The sequence below is a fragment of the Bidens hawaiensis genome, unplaced genomic scaffold, assembly GCF_021521415.1.
Source record: "Bidens hawaiensis isolate Kalapana, Puna unplaced genomic scaffold, B.hawaiensis_p1.1 tig00001461_1, whole genome shotgun sequence".
NCBI lineage: Eukaryota > Viridiplantae > Streptophyta > Magnoliopsida > Asterales > Asteraceae > Bidens > Bidens hawaiensis.
The window spans coordinates 564139-581308 of NW_027491082.1; the positions used below are offsets into that span (position 1 = coordinate 564139).

At 34.0% G+C, this 17170-nt stretch overlaps 2 protein-coding genes across 2 annotated transcripts; one reads left to right on the plus strand and one right to left on the minus strand.

The window, feature by feature from the left end:
* Nucleotides 1-38: 38 nt before the first annotated feature.
* LOC143576523 (uncharacterized) lies at nt 39-1136 on the minus strand. The gene has a single exon (XM_077060596.1). It carries the CDS (start codon nt 1015-1017, stop codon nt 187-189), a length of 831 nt encoding a protein of 276 aa, XP_076916711.1. The 5' UTR covers nt 1018-1136; the 3' UTR covers nt 39-186.
* Nucleotides 1137-12637: 11501 nt separating this feature from the next.
* On the plus strand, nt 12638-17116 carry LOC143578262 (uncharacterized). Its single transcript, XM_077061898.1, has 8 exons — nt 12638-12853; nt 13200-13309; nt 13409-13465; nt 13547-13846; nt 14515-14762; nt 14852-15158; nt 15242-15515; nt 16742-17116. The coding sequence occupies exons 1-8, from the start codon at nt 12638-12640 to the stop codon at nt 16994-16996; spliced, it is 1767 nt and encodes a 588-aa protein (XP_076918013.1). The 3' UTR covers nt 16997-17116.
* Nucleotides 17117-17170: the final 54 nt, after the last annotated feature.

Here is a 17170-nt window from a genome sequence, read left to right on the forward strand (position 1 = left end):
TTATCCCCCCCACCCCACTTATCAAACCTAGAAAATAAAATTAAAAATAAAAATAAAAAAGCAAATACAACAAACCAAAATGTAACCAAACTTGAGTCCTTACTCATTTGCAAATTTGGATTCTTCATAAAACTTGACAGCAAAAGATAATATGAACATAATAAGCTCTTACCCATCTGCTGCATTTTATTCATCTTTTGCAGGTACTTCCCTTTCCAATGGACCATCATCTACTTTCTTTGATTCGGTTTCGTCAATCTTATGATCATCATCCGTGCTCATGCTATCACATTGCTTGATTTCAGTATCCTCGGTCTTTAATTCGGTTGCGTCAATCTTATCAACGTCATCTGTGTTCATGCTATCAGATTGCTTGGCATCAGCGTTTCCCGTCTTTATATCAGTTTCTTCAGTCTTTTGAGCATCATCTGTGTTCATGCTATCAGACTGCTTGATTTCAGCATCACCAGTGTCATTATTACTATTGCTGTTATTATTATTAGTATTATTACCCTCAGAATGTTCATGTGTTTCTACCATAACCTCATTATTATCCTCAACCGACCGACCATACCCTCGACTCTCACTTTCATTTTCAGAATCATTCTCAACGACCTCTTCGTTTAATCGTTCACCACCTCGGCTCTGCCTCTCGAGACACTGCAACCGCATCCTCAAATCATCAAACTCCCTTTCCATTAAAAACAATCTTTCTTTCAATATCAAGTTCTCTTCTTCAAGTTGCGCTATATGAGTATCTTGATCATCCACCCTATTCTCCAACGGATAACTACTATGATCCGCCCTACTGTAATTCGGATAAATCATCTCGAACCGACTCAAATCATGATCCAATCTCCTCTCAACCTCAACATGCTCTTCCACATCACTCTCACTCGACCCACCTTCATCTTCCTCATCATCTTCCGCAGCATCCGCTTCATTTCCCGGCGACCTAAGCCTAATCAAACCCTTCATCGAACCATAACCATCCACCCCCCACTCTTCTTTCGCCATATCAACTAAAACCTCCCTTGACGGAGAAAATATCGGTGTCGGAAGGACCGCAGGCGTCACCGGACACAGTGACACCAATGAAGTAATCCCACCCGATTTCTTCGCACGGATCAAAAACGAAGTCGAAAGACTGAAATCAAGCTAGAGTGGTTTATGAATCAGTCATCAAGGATCTTAGCCAAACGTCGTGTTTCTAGGCGCATAAGGTGCCGACCGACCACCGTGGTTAAACTTCTTCTTCGGAAAGTATCGCCTAGCCTTTAACCGATTCTGTTGCTGTAATTCATTCAGTGTAGGCGGATTATACGCACCACCACCTCCTCCACTGCTTCCACTTGCACCTAACCCGCCCATACCGATCCCACCGGAGTTATTAGTAACACTACTACTACTTCCTAAGCCGATAACTGGCAACTCCTTCCTAATATTATTATTAATCCACTTATCATTTCCTTTCTTACCCTTCCAACTCTTATTATTATTACTCCTAGGTCCCATAGGCTTCAAATTAGGGTTTTGGAACTTGAGCTGATCGACCTGCGGAGGCGGCCACATCCCGTAGCCACCGCCGCCTCGGTGCGGCTGATTCGGCATCATCTGACTCGGATTCATCAACTGGTTCACAAACATCTGCGGCTGCTGTGACTGATTCATCACCGGCGGGCCTAAACTCATCATCTGAGACTGATTCCCCATGCTCGATTGATTCATCATCGGCGCCTGATCCTTCATAACTAATAAAACCACTAGATCCAAACAAATATATTCAAATTCAAATTCAAAATTCAAAACCCTAGGGCTCCGAATACGAGATCCTGTAACAATACGGTGTATAAACAAACAACAGATCTGAAATTTAGCGATTTAACAGAGCAAAAATGAAGTATGAAAGCAGATTGAAAAACAAACAAACCCTAAACCTAGCGGAAAAGATAAAGAGTCTGGATATTGAGGAATTAGTGTGCGATCTAAGACCAATAGGATTAAGAAGATTTAACAAATGAAATTGAAATTGATTTTATGAATGAATTTTGTTTTTAGGTCTCGTTTCTGACGAATCGCTATGGGTATGGGTAGCGTTTATGTGGCCTGTTGCTCCTATTTATAGGCAGGTAACTGACAGATCTACGATTCATATCTATTCTCTTTAATTGGACGGCTGCGATTGGTCTTGCGTGCAAACCTGAGTCGGTTGTGGCTAGAATAAAATATTAAAATCACCTTACAATTTTAACTTCTACTATCATATTATTATTTTTGTATTTTATTATTTTTGTATTTGTATTTGTATTTGCCTTGGGATGGGCTCGGGGAGGTATTAGGACCCCGTGTCCCTCAGGCCCGACAATAGGCATCTTGGCTCCCACTCTATCACCGGCTCCGATGTCTTCTGTTATGCTACAATCTTTTGGAGCTCCATTACCATCGTCTTTAACTCCAAGGATTAACAATTTTGAATTTATGCGACAATAGGCATCTTGGCTCCGATGTCTTCTGTTATATTTCAGCTATATTAACTTGGTTGCAGCTACTCCTTGGTAGTGAGTGTGGTCAGATTTGCATATTTTGTGCTTCAAGGATTAACAATTTTGTTTGATGTAATTTGGGTTTTTTCTGATTAATGCGATTAGGATTAAATGCTGATGTACATATGATTCTAATTCGGCTTGCATTATGGTTGTCTCTTTTGTGTTTTTCTGTTACAATTTCGGTTGTAAAAGTCGTTAGGCGGTCCTAGGCTGTCGACTAGGGAGTCGCGAGTACTCGGGAGTAGTCGGGGATTGCTAGGAAAATACCTACGGAGTACTCGGCCGAGGCGGGGAGTACTCGATCTAGGAGGGGAGTAATTGAGGAGTACTCAGCCACCTACTCGGAAGTTTTACAACATTGTTGATGGGTTAATCGGGTGCAATTGAATGTCTTACCGCATACCAATTTAGGCATGTTTAGTTGACAAATTAACTTTGTTTCCCTGTGCAAACTTAGCTTTAATTTGTACATTATTTTTATCAAAGGTGAATGTAGGAAGCTTATCAAAGTTTAGGGATTTGTTTATTGGTCATTTAGGCACTTTTCAGTTTTTGTCTGCATTTTAAGTGTTTTGTGATCTCAGTACTTTATAAAAAGCATCTGTGTGTTGAATTCACTGTGTTTTCATAAGATAAAATTGTTTACGTCACCCGCCGCGGTTGCGGCGGGTCTAAATTCTAGTTGTAGATAAATGTTGAATGAAATCATTTGACATATAATGCAAAAGGGATATAAAGGTTTCCCTCATAATTCATCGTACCTAAACATACCACACAAATTCCATTTTCAATATCCCTCAAACTCAACAAAACTCCAGTTTCCTCACATGTTATTGTCTATACAAGTTTTAATCATCAATCAATAGAAAAATAAAAGTAATTTTTACTTTTACGAGTTTTGACATGTTACCCTACGAGCCACACTTGCCTATTTACAAACTAAGTAAAGCAAGAGAACAAAAAAAAAGGTAAGATAAAAACAGCCGTACAAGATAAACTAAACCGATAAATGATGAACATACATTAGTTTAACCCGTATTAACCCAACCACTCATTGAGAATCTAAAAATGAGTGGTTGAAGAATTGTATTATAAAGCATTCCAAAGAAGTTGACCAAGGTTCTTTCCTGATTAATATTTAACCGTTTGTCATGCTATCACTCTCTTTAAGTTAGCAAAGCACTTCATATATATGTCTTGTATTAAACATGTCTCAACCCTTAAAATTTTATTTTTTTAAATAAGAAGTAAAAAGAAGTTTACTTAAGATTAAAAAACATAAAAAAAAAATAAAAAATTAACGACTTAAGAAGTAGTTTTAGACCTCAACGGGTAATAATATAAATGCACATCGAGTTATATGAGTATTTAACCCAACCAATAAAGAAGAATGAGTGATTAACAATTGAAACCTAAATCATTTTAATGCAGTTGAACATATGGGAAATAGTAGCGTGAGATATCATTTATACACAAGGTCCCAAACACCTCTTTCATGGACCATAAGACTCAAGGTGGCTTAAGACAGAGCTCGTGCCTAAGTGCCTTGGCATATCTACATGAACAAATGGAATTTCAGGAATCTGACACAAAACTTAGGGGTTTGTGTCAGTTTGGATTCGAACCCATCAGCATGTTCAGAACAAGGGAAAGGGTTCTAAGGTAAACTATTATAGATTTATTAATAGATGTAATTGTTTTATATATAATTGTTTTGTTGTAAATATGTGTTTTTAAAGTACTAATAAAAACAAAATAATATAAAACCTTACTACCACCAATTTATATGGGAGATATGAGGACTGACCCTGGCTTGCCAGGGTTCGAGTCCTGATATCACCCGGTTTTACCGGCTCCTTGCTGTCGTGCCGTTTGGCAGGCGTGGGGGTCGGGTTTTATCCGGGGAATTCCTTAATAGGTGGACCGCTAGGGGCTCCGTCCGTCTGGACTCGTGGCTGGCTCGGGCTACCTTTAGCCAATGGGGGCCGCATACGGGGAACCCAGCGTTACTTAGTTGGTCGTTCCAAAAAAAACCTTTTGAAGTTAAAAAAGGTTTGTTTTGTGTCAAATCGGAACAGATGTAGGTTATTAAGAAAAAGTGGTTCCAGGTTCCTAACAATGGAACAGATGTGGGTTATTAAGAAAAAATGGTTCTAGGTTCCTAATAATGGAAAAGATGTGGGTTATTAAGAAAAAGTGGTTCTAGGTTTCTAACAACGGATCAAACGGATTTTATGTATTTAGCCATCTGAGATAGTTGAATTGGATTTATCTCTCCTAGTGGCGTTCCATGTAATTAACGACGTGCACATTTGTGGCGACTGAATCGGCCATCTCAAATGGCCGGATCCAAATTTATTCCCTTACATATTTTTCTGTCGCGTGGCAACACAAGATGAGACCAACCATCTAAGATAGCTAGATTGAACTCTCTACTTTCATTCACTATTCTTCAGGCTTGTTATTTAAATGGTTCTTTGCTAGAAGGGCGATAACTTCATATTCAAGCATGTTTTTAGAACGCAAAAATCCTTAAATAATGGCTACGACACGATCGCACATGATCGGGCTTATCCCACCTAGAAATTTTTGACATTTGGGACATTATAAAATATTTGAAATTTAATAAATTGGCAAATGAAGATTAACAAGGAAATCGTGGACATGAGTATAACCTACATCTTGGGTTGCGATCAGCTCAAGATGTGCAAACAACAACATATTGACCACAAAATGCAAATCACCATTAATAATTTATTAATGCGGGGTAGTAACATGAAAAGGATGGAAGACTTATGATTGGAAATGTTGGATAGATAATATAGGGAAAAGGTTTTTTTTTTTTTAGAATCAAAATTATTAACTCTCGTAGCTTACATTGTACGAGAATACTAATGAGAATAGTGTTCAAAAGATGTTACATTTCATCAACTAGAACTGCATGCTTTCAAATCCTATTTGCATTTTCAAAGGACTATATATGTGAGTTTGCAGTGAATGAAATAGGGAGTTTAATCTAGCCATCTAACTATCTAAGATGGCTGATCTCATCATGTGTTGACACTTGCCGGAATGATGTGTAAGGGAATAAACTTGAATTCAACCATTTGAGATGGCCGATCCAGTTACCACATGTGTACACGTCATCGATTATATGGAATGCCACTAAGAAAAATAAATCCAATCTAGCTATTTCCTATGACTAGATACCTAAAATCCATTTGTTCAATGTCATAAACCTAGAAACCACTTTTTTTCTTAATAAACCTTCTAATTTAAGAAAGAAAATCCTAGAACACAGTCAGAATAACCTTAACACTACCGTGTCAATAAAAAGTCATAGAGTAAATTTGCATTTTTTTCCCTTAGGTTTATACAAAACCCCAACAAAATCGGGTGGCCAAGCTAAAAACAAAAATATGTCTGAGATTTCTTGAGCTTTTGTTTTTCGTGCATGCTTACACCAAAAAGTTCGTTATGCCACAACTAGTTTTCTCATAAACCCTCAATCATTTTGGACAAGTCGTTCCTATCTTTACGAGATCTTATAAGCGTCGATGTGACCATGCTCTTATATGCATCTTTACGTGATTCTCGTATTTTGATCCATCATTAGCTACTTGTGCTCTGTACAACCCATAACAAGTAGTCGTACACACCATAAAATAAATCGAACAACTCTAACACCACAAATGAACCAAATATTAAATTAGAAAATCGCATCATCTTTATAACAAAAATGGGTTGGTAAGTGGCAACGGTTCAATATTAATAATTGCTTTGAGGAACCACCTTAATATATGTTTTTTTTGTTTGTGCAGGAAGATCAATTTTGTTGAACAACTATTTGAGTAGGTCACTCAACAAAGTTGATTTAGGGGTTGCCATTAAGGGCTACCTCTAAATAAAAGATAGATTACATTTGGTTACACATCTTAATAGCTTAGGCCTTTTAGTGGTTAAGTTTTAAAGAAATGTTGAATAATTTAGAGGCTACCTTTTAATCAGTCAAACCTCTTATGATTCAACACTAGATTGCCAAAACTCCCTTAGCTCTTAATCAGTCAAATCCTCTTATGATCAATCAGAACGATTTGGCATATGTCATTTAAGCCTTGAAGCTTATTAGGATTCAACCAGTTGAGTGTAGCTCACGAACTCGGCTCATTTGAGTTAAGAGAGCTTGAGCTTAACTCATTTATTATTTAGTTTTTTTTATATTTATATACTAGGTTATAACCTGTGTGACACACGGGTTGGTCAAAATATAATAAAACAAAATAAAAAAACATATATATACATAATAAGATAGATAATGGGTTCATATGATATAAACAATTATACTACTTTAAGTAAGCATATAAATTACAATTCTCTAAATATTTACTTGACTTTGGGTTACAGTCATCGCAACATATGTATCAGAAAATTTTAATGCATTTCAATTAAATTTCAATAAAGCTACTTACAATTATTTTGAACTAAATATGAACCCAAGCCGGTCATTTAAAACTACTTATAATTAACTGTATGATAAGGGTGATATAAAGTTGCATTATGATGTGCAAACTGATAAGATATTTGGGAAGGGTTCTTTTTGTTATCACAAACCATTTTTCTTATTCTTCGGTTTTCCTTTAAGATAGCTAAACTTTAAAAAAATATATATAATATAATATAATAGTGATAGTAACATAGCCAGTTAAAAAAATGAAACTTACAATTTGTAGGCAATCTTTGTTTTGTAGAGACTAAATTCTCATTGGTGATACCTATATAAAAAAATTAAAAAATTAAAGATGATAATTTACTAAATAAATAACTATTATGTAATCAATAATAAGAATAAGAGTTTAGAGAAATATACCATAAATAATGTAATATTAAATAGAGATATATGCAAGGTAGTATTGCTAAATGTATAACACATCATCTCCTTAAAAACAATAAAAAGTCCATAGTTCTTCAAAAACAATCAACTAAAGTAATTCAAACATTGCATATTCGAAAACATTTACTCGTTGATCTATTAAACATCGAATCTTGTACTGTATCAACTTGCTTTTTGGATATTTTAAAGTATGTTTTTAAAGATAATATGTATTTATTAAAATAATACTTATCAATAACTGATGACATACTTTATTTTGTTTGTAAAATATCTCTAAGTAAAAAATTGGTGTTACATAATGTGACATTTGTCAATTTTCGTTTCGTGTTCGTATTGTAAACCCGACCCGTTGGGTCGTTTTGATGTATTAAATATATTTTAATAAAGTGATTCCCGACATTTAATGTTCATTATTCGTTGTTCGTTGTTTATAAATTTCCGAACCTTAGCGTTAATCGAGCCGCGCGAGTAAAACGCGTAAATAATCCAAAACCGAAAACTTTATAATTTAATTATAAAGTTTGGGTTAAAAATGTAAACTTCAAATACTTATTTAAAACTTAAAAGAACTTAAATTATCTTTTAAATGGTTATTGAAACTTGAGGGACCAGAAATGAAAATAATTCAAATTATATAATTAATATACCCAACCCTAGCCGCCCCCCCCCCCCCCTTCCTTGTTCGTTTTTCCAGCGGGGCCTCCGGCCACCGGAATCCGGCGCCGGAGGTGGCCGCCACCCCCTTAAAACACATTTTTTTTCCAAATTAAATATATAAAAACGATTTGCCGTAAACACTAAACAATAACTAACTATTTAATTGCGTTTAACATCCGTAAATCACCCCGTAATCGTTGCCGGAAAATCCGGGTAATCAAATCAAGGCATTTAACGCTTAGACGCTCCTTCCCTTAGTATAAATAGGTGCCTAGACCTCTAACCAACTCGCTCACACTTCTCAATCCCCCTCTAATACACCGATTTGTCTGTAATTGGGAGCTCTCTTTCTGTTTTTCCGGTAAACTTAATCTCGGCCAAACCAAAACGTATTAAGGTATTTGTTATATGCATTTGATTAGTTTTGATCCAATAAACAAAAACCCTATACTAATTTAAACACACATGAAACAGAAACTGAGATTGAATTATTAGGGTTTATGTTCTTCATGTGAAGAAGATGAACCTGAAGTATTATATATGTATAATGATTCTTAACTCTTAAACGAATATCCTTCTAGTTCAACTGGTTAAAACTGTTACGTTGTGTCCAACAGACCCGGGTTCAAAACCCGGGTCAAGTGTGTTTGTTTGTTTGTTTTTTTTTAACTGTTACTATTATTATTATTATTATTATTATTAATACCATATAACCATAAAACTTATAATATATATACAATATTAATCAAGTATTAAACAGATGTTCCACCCGGACCAGTTGGTTAACACTCAGAACTCGTAGCATTGAGACCCAGGTTCGAAACCCACCCGGGTCAGACACTTTATTTTTATAAACCAGTTTTATTAATTTAATAATTTTTATCATTTAAAAGCCATAAATAAATCATAAAAGTTTTTTTAAATAAAATAAAAATTATGTAAATTTAATATAAAATATAACTCACCATTTCACACTTAAAAACCAAGTTTCTCGTTTCATAAGCCGCTATTAAAAATCGTTTAATAAACGTAAATTAAACTTTAAATTCCTAAAAAAAATCGTTTTGTCAAGACAATAATCATATTTTCGACTTGTAATCAATGGTTCAAGCTTTTCGGAAGTATAAACTCCATATTCTCGCCGTTAAGCTATTTATATTTTATTAACAAACAATTACCGTTAATAATAATATAATAATCAAATGGCCGTAGAATTGGTAATAAATTATATTAAAATAATAACATCTTCTAAAACTATTATGCAATTAATCAACTTTAAAATCCCGTTATAATAGCCGTTAAAAGTCGTGTTTATTCTTATTTATGGTTCGTACGGATTGACCGCTTCGGTTTCCTTTGACGCCTTCAAGTTATTCTTATTCCTTTTTCACTTCAATTACTAAGATGAGTTTTTCACCACCCCTTTTTAATGTTTTAATGTTTTGGAGTAGCATATGTATCCTTATAAAAATTCAAGTATTATTTCTTTTATTACCAAAACTACAATTCGTATATGGACTTGTGTGTTACTTGTATTACTTGCACGATTGGGAAGCCTCATTAAGTATGATCATACGCCCCCCTTTGCACTCTGGTCCATTTGTATCGAGTGGAAAAGGGCCTCATTATCCAAGTACGTTGGTTGTTACCAATTGGAAAGGACCTTACTTGCGCGATTATCTAAGTACGTTGGTTGTACCAACTGGAAAGGACTTACTTGCTCGTTTATCACATGTCTATGAATTGTATGGTTTTTATGTACGTATTTAAACTGTGGAAACTCACCAGCTATATTTATAGATGACCATATTTTATACATATGTTACAGGTACCGTGATTAGAGGTTGGAGTATTGAATACACTTAGATTACTTAGGGTATTTCAATAAAAGAACCATTGTTATGGTTATGTTTTGGTTTGAACTTGTATTGTTACTTTCGAACTTGTGTTACTTGGCTTATTAAATGAATTAATGTTATTATGGTCACTTAATAATGCCACGTGTGTTTGAGCAATCTGTACATCACACTCGGGCGTTTCCGCTTAAGCCGGGGTGTTACACATAATGATCATAGAATTATGGTTTCAATTGAAAGACAACGGATTACATATAAATCAACTGCGTGAATCAGATTACATGATTCAGATTAAATGAATCGCATTAAGAAGATTGATTGATTGAATCTGTGAATCGATTGGCTCCGATTGAGGATGTTAACCCGATTGAATCTGTGAAGGTGAAACAATTGAATATGTGAATCTGATTACAAAGGTTTGATAGTTACCTTGAATATTGATGAATTTCAATGTAATAGGTAGATAGTGATTGCTAGGGTTAATACATGTGAACTGGGATGAAAAAAAATTCTGAATATGATAGGCATCGCAAGTTTGATTTTGAAATTGAATTAAAGTAATTAAGAAATGCCATGTGGTACTTTAAAGAAATTTGGTGAAAAATAAAAGGAGAATTTGGTGGAAAACTCACTTGTCATTTGCCACTTTGAAGACTCATAGTTAATTTAAAATAGAGAGAACTTCGGTTTTGGTCCTTATGATTTCTTAAATTTATCGATTTTGGTCTAATAGTTTATTTTAGGCTTTTATGATACAATAGTTTCAATTAACAATTAGTTTTAGTCCAATCCATTAACGTAATTCACCAACCGTTATTTAATACAACTTTGAGTGGCTTTTTTGTATTTTTCACAAAATTTTAAATCCTATGAATATTTCTTTTTTCTACTAAATATAACTTTTATACTTTTTGTTATTTTCTAACTATTATGGTTTATTATATCTGTTTATATATAAATATATATTTTTTATTATTAAAAATATTTTTTTCGAAACCAGAGCTTTTATGTAACTGTATATTTATTTATAATTGAATACTTTAATTTTTTCTTTTTATAGCGGTAATAATATACGGGCTTTAAAAAACAGAATATTATTTTTTTTTTAAGTTTCAATGTAAGTTGTACACTTCTACTAACTACAAATGATTTAGAAAACTTAACTTTTGCTGCTTTTATTTCTCAATGGTAAGGGTATATATTTCTTATATTGTTTTTTTTTTTTACTTTTCAATTGACGGACGATTTTTGAAAATCTGTTTATTAATTTTAATTCTTGGTTGGTATTGTTTTTCCCGAGCAATGAAATTTTTGTACCCTACTCTATTTTCCAATCAATGTTTATAAAAACTAAATTAAATTAAATTAACTATGTACCATTTGTAAATGCAAATCAAGAACTAAGATTAAAAATTGTTTTTCAAAAGTAAGAAAAACAATATAAAATATATGCTCTTTTTACCATCAAGAAATAAAAGCAGGAACATTGATTTTTCTAAGTCATTTGTAGTTAGTAAAGTCTATAATTAAAATTGTACTTCAAAATAAAACTAAATACATTGTTTTTAAAATCAACATACTATTAGAGCTATAAAAAGTAAAAAATAAAACAAATATAAGTATTTAAATATTAATAAATAAACATACACTTGCATAAAAGCCTTAGTTTTGAAAAAAAAATAAAAAAATTCATAGATATTTATATATAAACAAATATGAGAAACCATAAAAATAAGACATAATAAAAAGTATAAAACTTATATTTAGTAGAAAACCTAAAAATTCTTATGATTAAAAGTTTGTGAAAAGTACAAAGAAGCCCCTTAAAGTGTATTAATTAATGGTTGGTAGATAACGTTAATGTGGTGGAATAAATTTGATAGTTAATTGAAACTATCGTATCATAAAAACCTAAAATAAACTATTAGATCATAATTGATAATTTTAATAAACCACATGGATCAACATTGAAGTTCTCTCTTTACAATAAAAAGAAAGATATTGAGTTTTGAATTTAAAATAATTAAAAAATAATAGGAATTGACATGTGGCACTTTGAAGACCTCTTGTTAATTATAACAAAAAAATGTTTTTGAAAACCCACTCTTTTATTATATAGGTAGATTTACGTATATAAACTATATATATACAACATACTATTTAATTATTCTATTATTATTTTATTCAATAACTAAAATGTAAACAGATATATAACTAAAACTATAGATATAGCAAACTCGTACAACCGATTAAGTTTGCAATACTAGTCAAATTCAATAAATGAAGTTTGAGCTCAAACTCATTTAAGCTCAATTCGTTTTGATATTTTTTCGAGTCAATCTCAAATAGCTTAAAGTTGCTCGACTCGCTTATACATTTACTCATACTAGCGTGTCAAGATAACTTAATATAGTTGGTTCCAACTTCAAATATAAAAGATAAGATCAAAAGTTCAAAACATTACATTTGCATTCACTTTTCATCATCAACCCACAAAATAACAAAAGTACAAGTTATACTTCTAAATGTACAAACTCTAATGCATTTTCATTTTGTGAAAACCGTCACAGCAGTAAAAACTTGTACCTTGCATTAAACACGTACAAGTCATCAATGCTTATTTCCTTATTATTACTTCTTCACTCTCCATTCTCACCGCTCTCACTTCCTTTCTCTCCTCCACCGAAATGTCGACGGAATCAGCACCGCCCGCCGCCACCACCGCTGCCGCCGCCGCCGTCACCGATCCTGCTGCATCCGTCGATTCCTCCACCGATGAACCGGCTCAGCACAGTTCAATTGACAATTCAAGGGTTAAGTTGAAGCTAGAAGATCTTAATTGGGATCATTCATTCGTTCGTGAGTTGCCTGGCGATTCACTAACCGATATCAATTCTCGCGAGGTTATTTTCGTCATTTTGTAATATATGTATTCACAATTTACGATTTGTAACTATTGTTCAGTTTTCAATTTTCAATACTTTTTGTGTAATTAGGGTTTAAGTTTATGAATTTAACTGCTATTAGTTTATCCGGTGAACTGTTACTATATGGATGTGAAATTAGGGCATAAATAACATTTAGAATGATGAATAGTTTAATACAGTTGTTTTAGACTGTTTTAGTGTATCTTAAATAGGCTAAATGTTTACTAAATGTGTATCCGCTTCTCGTGACACTAACGATGCTTCGTTACGGTGGTTTTTAAAGCATAGAGTAATGAAATTTTCAAATCTGTTATGCTTTCAGGTACTTCATGCTTGTTATTCGAGAGTATCTCCGTCTGCTAAAGTGGATAATCCTCAACTGGTTGTGTGGTCCGAGTCTGTTGCTGATATTCTTGATTTGGATCCTAAAGAGTGAGTTTATACTTTATATCATTATATATCAAGTTATCAACTTAACTTATGATATCTTAAAAATTAATCTTCTTATGTTTATGTGTCATATTTTTGCAGATTTGAAAGACCTGATTTTCCGTATCTGTTTTCAGGCGCGTCTCCTTTAAAAGGAGGGTGAGTAACATTTCTAATAAGTTTTTTGTTAACTCGTTTATCTCTATAAATGCTGATGGCATTAATTACTTGTCACTTAAGGTTGTCTTATGCTCAATGTTATGGTGGCCACCAATTTGGTGTTTGGGCGGATCAGTTAGGTGATGGTCGAGCCATCACACTCGGTGAAGTTTTGAACTCAAAGTCCGAAAGGTGGGAGATTCAGTTAAAGGGTGCGGGCAAGACTCCCTATAGTCGGTTCGCTGATGGTTTAGCGGTTTTACGAAGCAGTATTCGCGAATTTCTTTGCAGTGAAGCGATGCACAGTCTTGGAATCCCGACCACGTGTGCACTTAGCCTTGTACTTACTGGAAAGTTAGTGAGCCGCGACATGTTTTATGAGTAAGTTTTTACAAATTAGGGAACTTTTTTTCGTTTAGGCCAACTTAAAAGTTACAATTTGCGTAAATTACAGTTTTTGTTCTTTTGGTATTTAGCAAGTTTTGTCCTTAACTAGGGAAATAACAGCAATCGCCCTTTATGTTTTTAAAATATTTGCATGTTTCGTCCTTTCCACTAACGGATGCTAGTTTTTTTCGTTAAATATAGTCATCTGCAAGGCTACAAATGAACCGAACGCTATGTGAACCATTCGGCTGGAAGTTCGTTCAAATAATAAGCGAGCGAACAGTAACTTTTGTTAGTTATTGCTCATTTAGTTAAATGAATGAAACATGAACACATGTCTCTTTCGTTCATTTGTGTTTGTGAACGTTTGTTTGCGTTCGCTCATTTAAATTCCTTTATGTTTGTTTGTTTGCATTCACTTATGTTCTTTACTTTATCTTTGTTTAAGTTTGTTTCTATACATTCATTAATATATTCATTTAAAGTTTAGGCCATTACAATTCAGTCTAGTGTTAATAACATTTTAGGCCCAACACATTGCTATTCACATTTACATTTTTTCTTTTATTGGTTTTAGCTTAGTCATGTTCGTTTATCTATGTTCAGTTATATTCGTTCATTTACTCTTAATGTTTTAAACAACCTATGCAAAAACGTTTCAGTGGGAATCCAAAAGACGAGCCGGGTGCTATCGTGTGCCGTGTCGCACAATCGTTTCTTCGTTTTGGGTCATTTCAAATACATGCCAAAAGAGGAAAAGAAGATCTTGAAATCGTTAAAACTTTGGCTGATTACACCATTAAACATCACTTTCCTCATTTAGAAAGTATGAACAAAAGTGACAGTTTATCTTTCTCAACCGGTGAAGGAAACAATGACGTTGTAGATCTTACTTCCAATAAGTATGCAGGTGAATATTTTAACTATTTTTACAATCTAACATGGACTTTTATTTACTATATTTTGAATAATTCGGTTTTAAATTTAAATTTATATCAGCTTGGTTGGTGGAAGTTGCTGAGCGTACGGCTACTTTAATTGCAAAATGGCAAGGTGTAGGTTTCACACACGGTGTGTTAAATACCGACAACATGAGCGTATTAGGGCTCACGATTGACTATGGCCCATTTGGGTTTCTTGATGCATTTGACCCGACTTTCACACCGAACACAACTGATTTACCTGGAAGACGGTATTGTTTTGCAGAACAACCCGATATCGGGTCGTGGAATATGGGCCAGTTTGGATTAGCTCTTTCAACCGCCCAACTAATTAACAAAAACGAGCTTAATTATGCGTTAGAGAGGTATATAGAAACACATAAATTTTTTAAAATTCATCATTATTTTTGCTGTTGTTATTTCACTTAAGCTTTATGACTTAATGCAGATATGGTAGTAAGTTTATGGATGAGTATCAGGCTATAATGACAAAGAAATTAGGTATGCAAAGGTATAACAAAGAGTTGATTGGTGAGCTGTTGAACAACATGGCGGTCGACAAAGTTGACTACACAAACTTTTTTAGATTATTATCTAACATTAAGGCGGATTCTGATGTTCCTGATAAAGAATTGCTAGTTCCACTCAAGGCTGCTTTGTTGGATATTGGCAAAGAGCGAAAGGAGGCGTGGACTAGTTGGGTGAAACGTTACAGAGCTGAGGTGGCGTGATTTCTTAACCTTTTTTTTTCCATATTAACATTTTAGCTTGTTTCCATTATAGGGCAATACTTGGCTGGTTGGGTAATGAGTCAAAATGGGTTGACTTTTTATTTTGCAAAAATCTTCTTTTAATTGTTTTCTTTCTAAAATAATCGACACTCGGTTTCTTTTTGTTGGGTTGGTGTTGCCGAAAATGGGGATCTCGACATCCGTGCCCAGTTTACTACTTTACCCAGTTTACCACTTTACGCGCTCCAAGTTTACAATCTATTTAAAAGATATTTTTTTTTGGAAGATTGCATGCTTTTATTTGAGAGAAAATACTATCTTACTTAAGGTTTCTGGAACTGGGTACATAACCGAGCGGGTTAGGTCTATTTGAACCGCTTCCGCTTGAACCAGCCGGTTATTGGTTGAACTGTCAAACCGGACAGGGTCTTTGGACTGGATTTCACTTTTTTTATTTAAAAAATCTTATTTACAAATACATTTACTACCTGGGGCTTTATATTTGTTTGCTTAATATTTTATTACACTGCAAATACACGCCGCAGAAGATAAAATATTTCGATATTTTGTTTCCGATTTATACGCACACCCACACACGCAAATCGTTTCATTTTTTCTATCAATGGGTTATGTTTTTTAAAAGTTTTACTTCTCACATATAAATGTCTTTATCTTATATGCATATAAACAATTACTAAACTAATTTGTCCATATGTTTTTTTATTTATTTTTGTTTTAAAAGTTTACCTACACATTTTTATGACCTCGTCCGTTTTTAAACTGTTTGACCAATTAACCTGTTACAAGTCAAACAGAAGAACTCAACCCAAAAGACTAGTCTGATAGGTGAGGGAACCCATTTGGCTTATAAACCCCACATCAGTTGCCCATACAACCGATGTGGGACAAGTCCCATACCTTGCAATGGTTTCAGTCCGTAACAATACACCCTCCTTAAGGGCCAACGTCCTTGTTGTATTGGCAGCTGGTTTGATAACAGGTCTGGTTATAAAAACACTATTATTTCCCATACTAGAATATTGAGTATAGTCGGTTATCTTTTTTTTTCCTTTCAAAATAGCTCTTTATAGAAGAAGAATATGATTTTTTAAATAATTTGATTCACAAGGTTATGCCAAAACTGCCACCTCAGTTTTTGTTGTCCCAAATGACAGTTTACTAGGTTGTTAGTAACGTTTATTGTTGGTTTGTTGCAGCTATCTTCTAGTGGAATATCTGACGAGGAAAGGAAAATTTCGATGAATTCTGTGAATCCAAGGTACATTCTGAGGAACTATTTGTGCCAGAGTGCAATAGATATGGCTGAACAAGGTGATTTTGAAGAGGTGAGACGACTGTTAAAGGTGATGGAAAAGCCGTTTGATGACCAACCTGGTATGGAAAGGTATGCTCGGTTGCCACCTGCCTGGGCTTACCGTCCGGGTGTGTGCATGCTCTCATGTTCCTCGTGAGGGCTTTTGGTTTAAATACAAATTATATGAAAGAGAGTAAAGTGTGCATAATAGATGATGATTATGTACCAAAATGGTTTAGTCTTTTTTGTTATAGTTATAAATGGTGATATTGGAGTTGGTTAGTGTTTGTCTTGTGAGATTCATACCATCTTTGTTAAGAATTCTTGTGGT

Excerpts from the sequence above, each read along its gene's own strand:
- LOC143576523 (XM_077060596.1), bottom strand. The coding sequence starts at position 1,017 with ATGGCGAAAGAAGAGTGGGGGGTGGATGGTTATGGTTCGATGAAGGGT.
- LOC143578262 (XM_077061898.1), top strand. The coding sequence starts at position 12,638 with ATGTCGACGGAATCAGCACCGCCCGCCGCCACCACCGCTGCCGCCGCC. Across the intron at positions 13,466-13,546 it reads GCGTCTCCTTTAAAAGGAGG|GTTGTCTTATGCTCAATGTT; the intron begins GTGAGTAACATT and ends TTGTCACTTAAG. Across the intron at positions 14,763-14,851 it reads TACTTCCAATAAGTATGCAG|CTTGGTTGGTGGAAGTTGCT; the intron begins GTGAATATTTTA and ends AATTTATATCAG.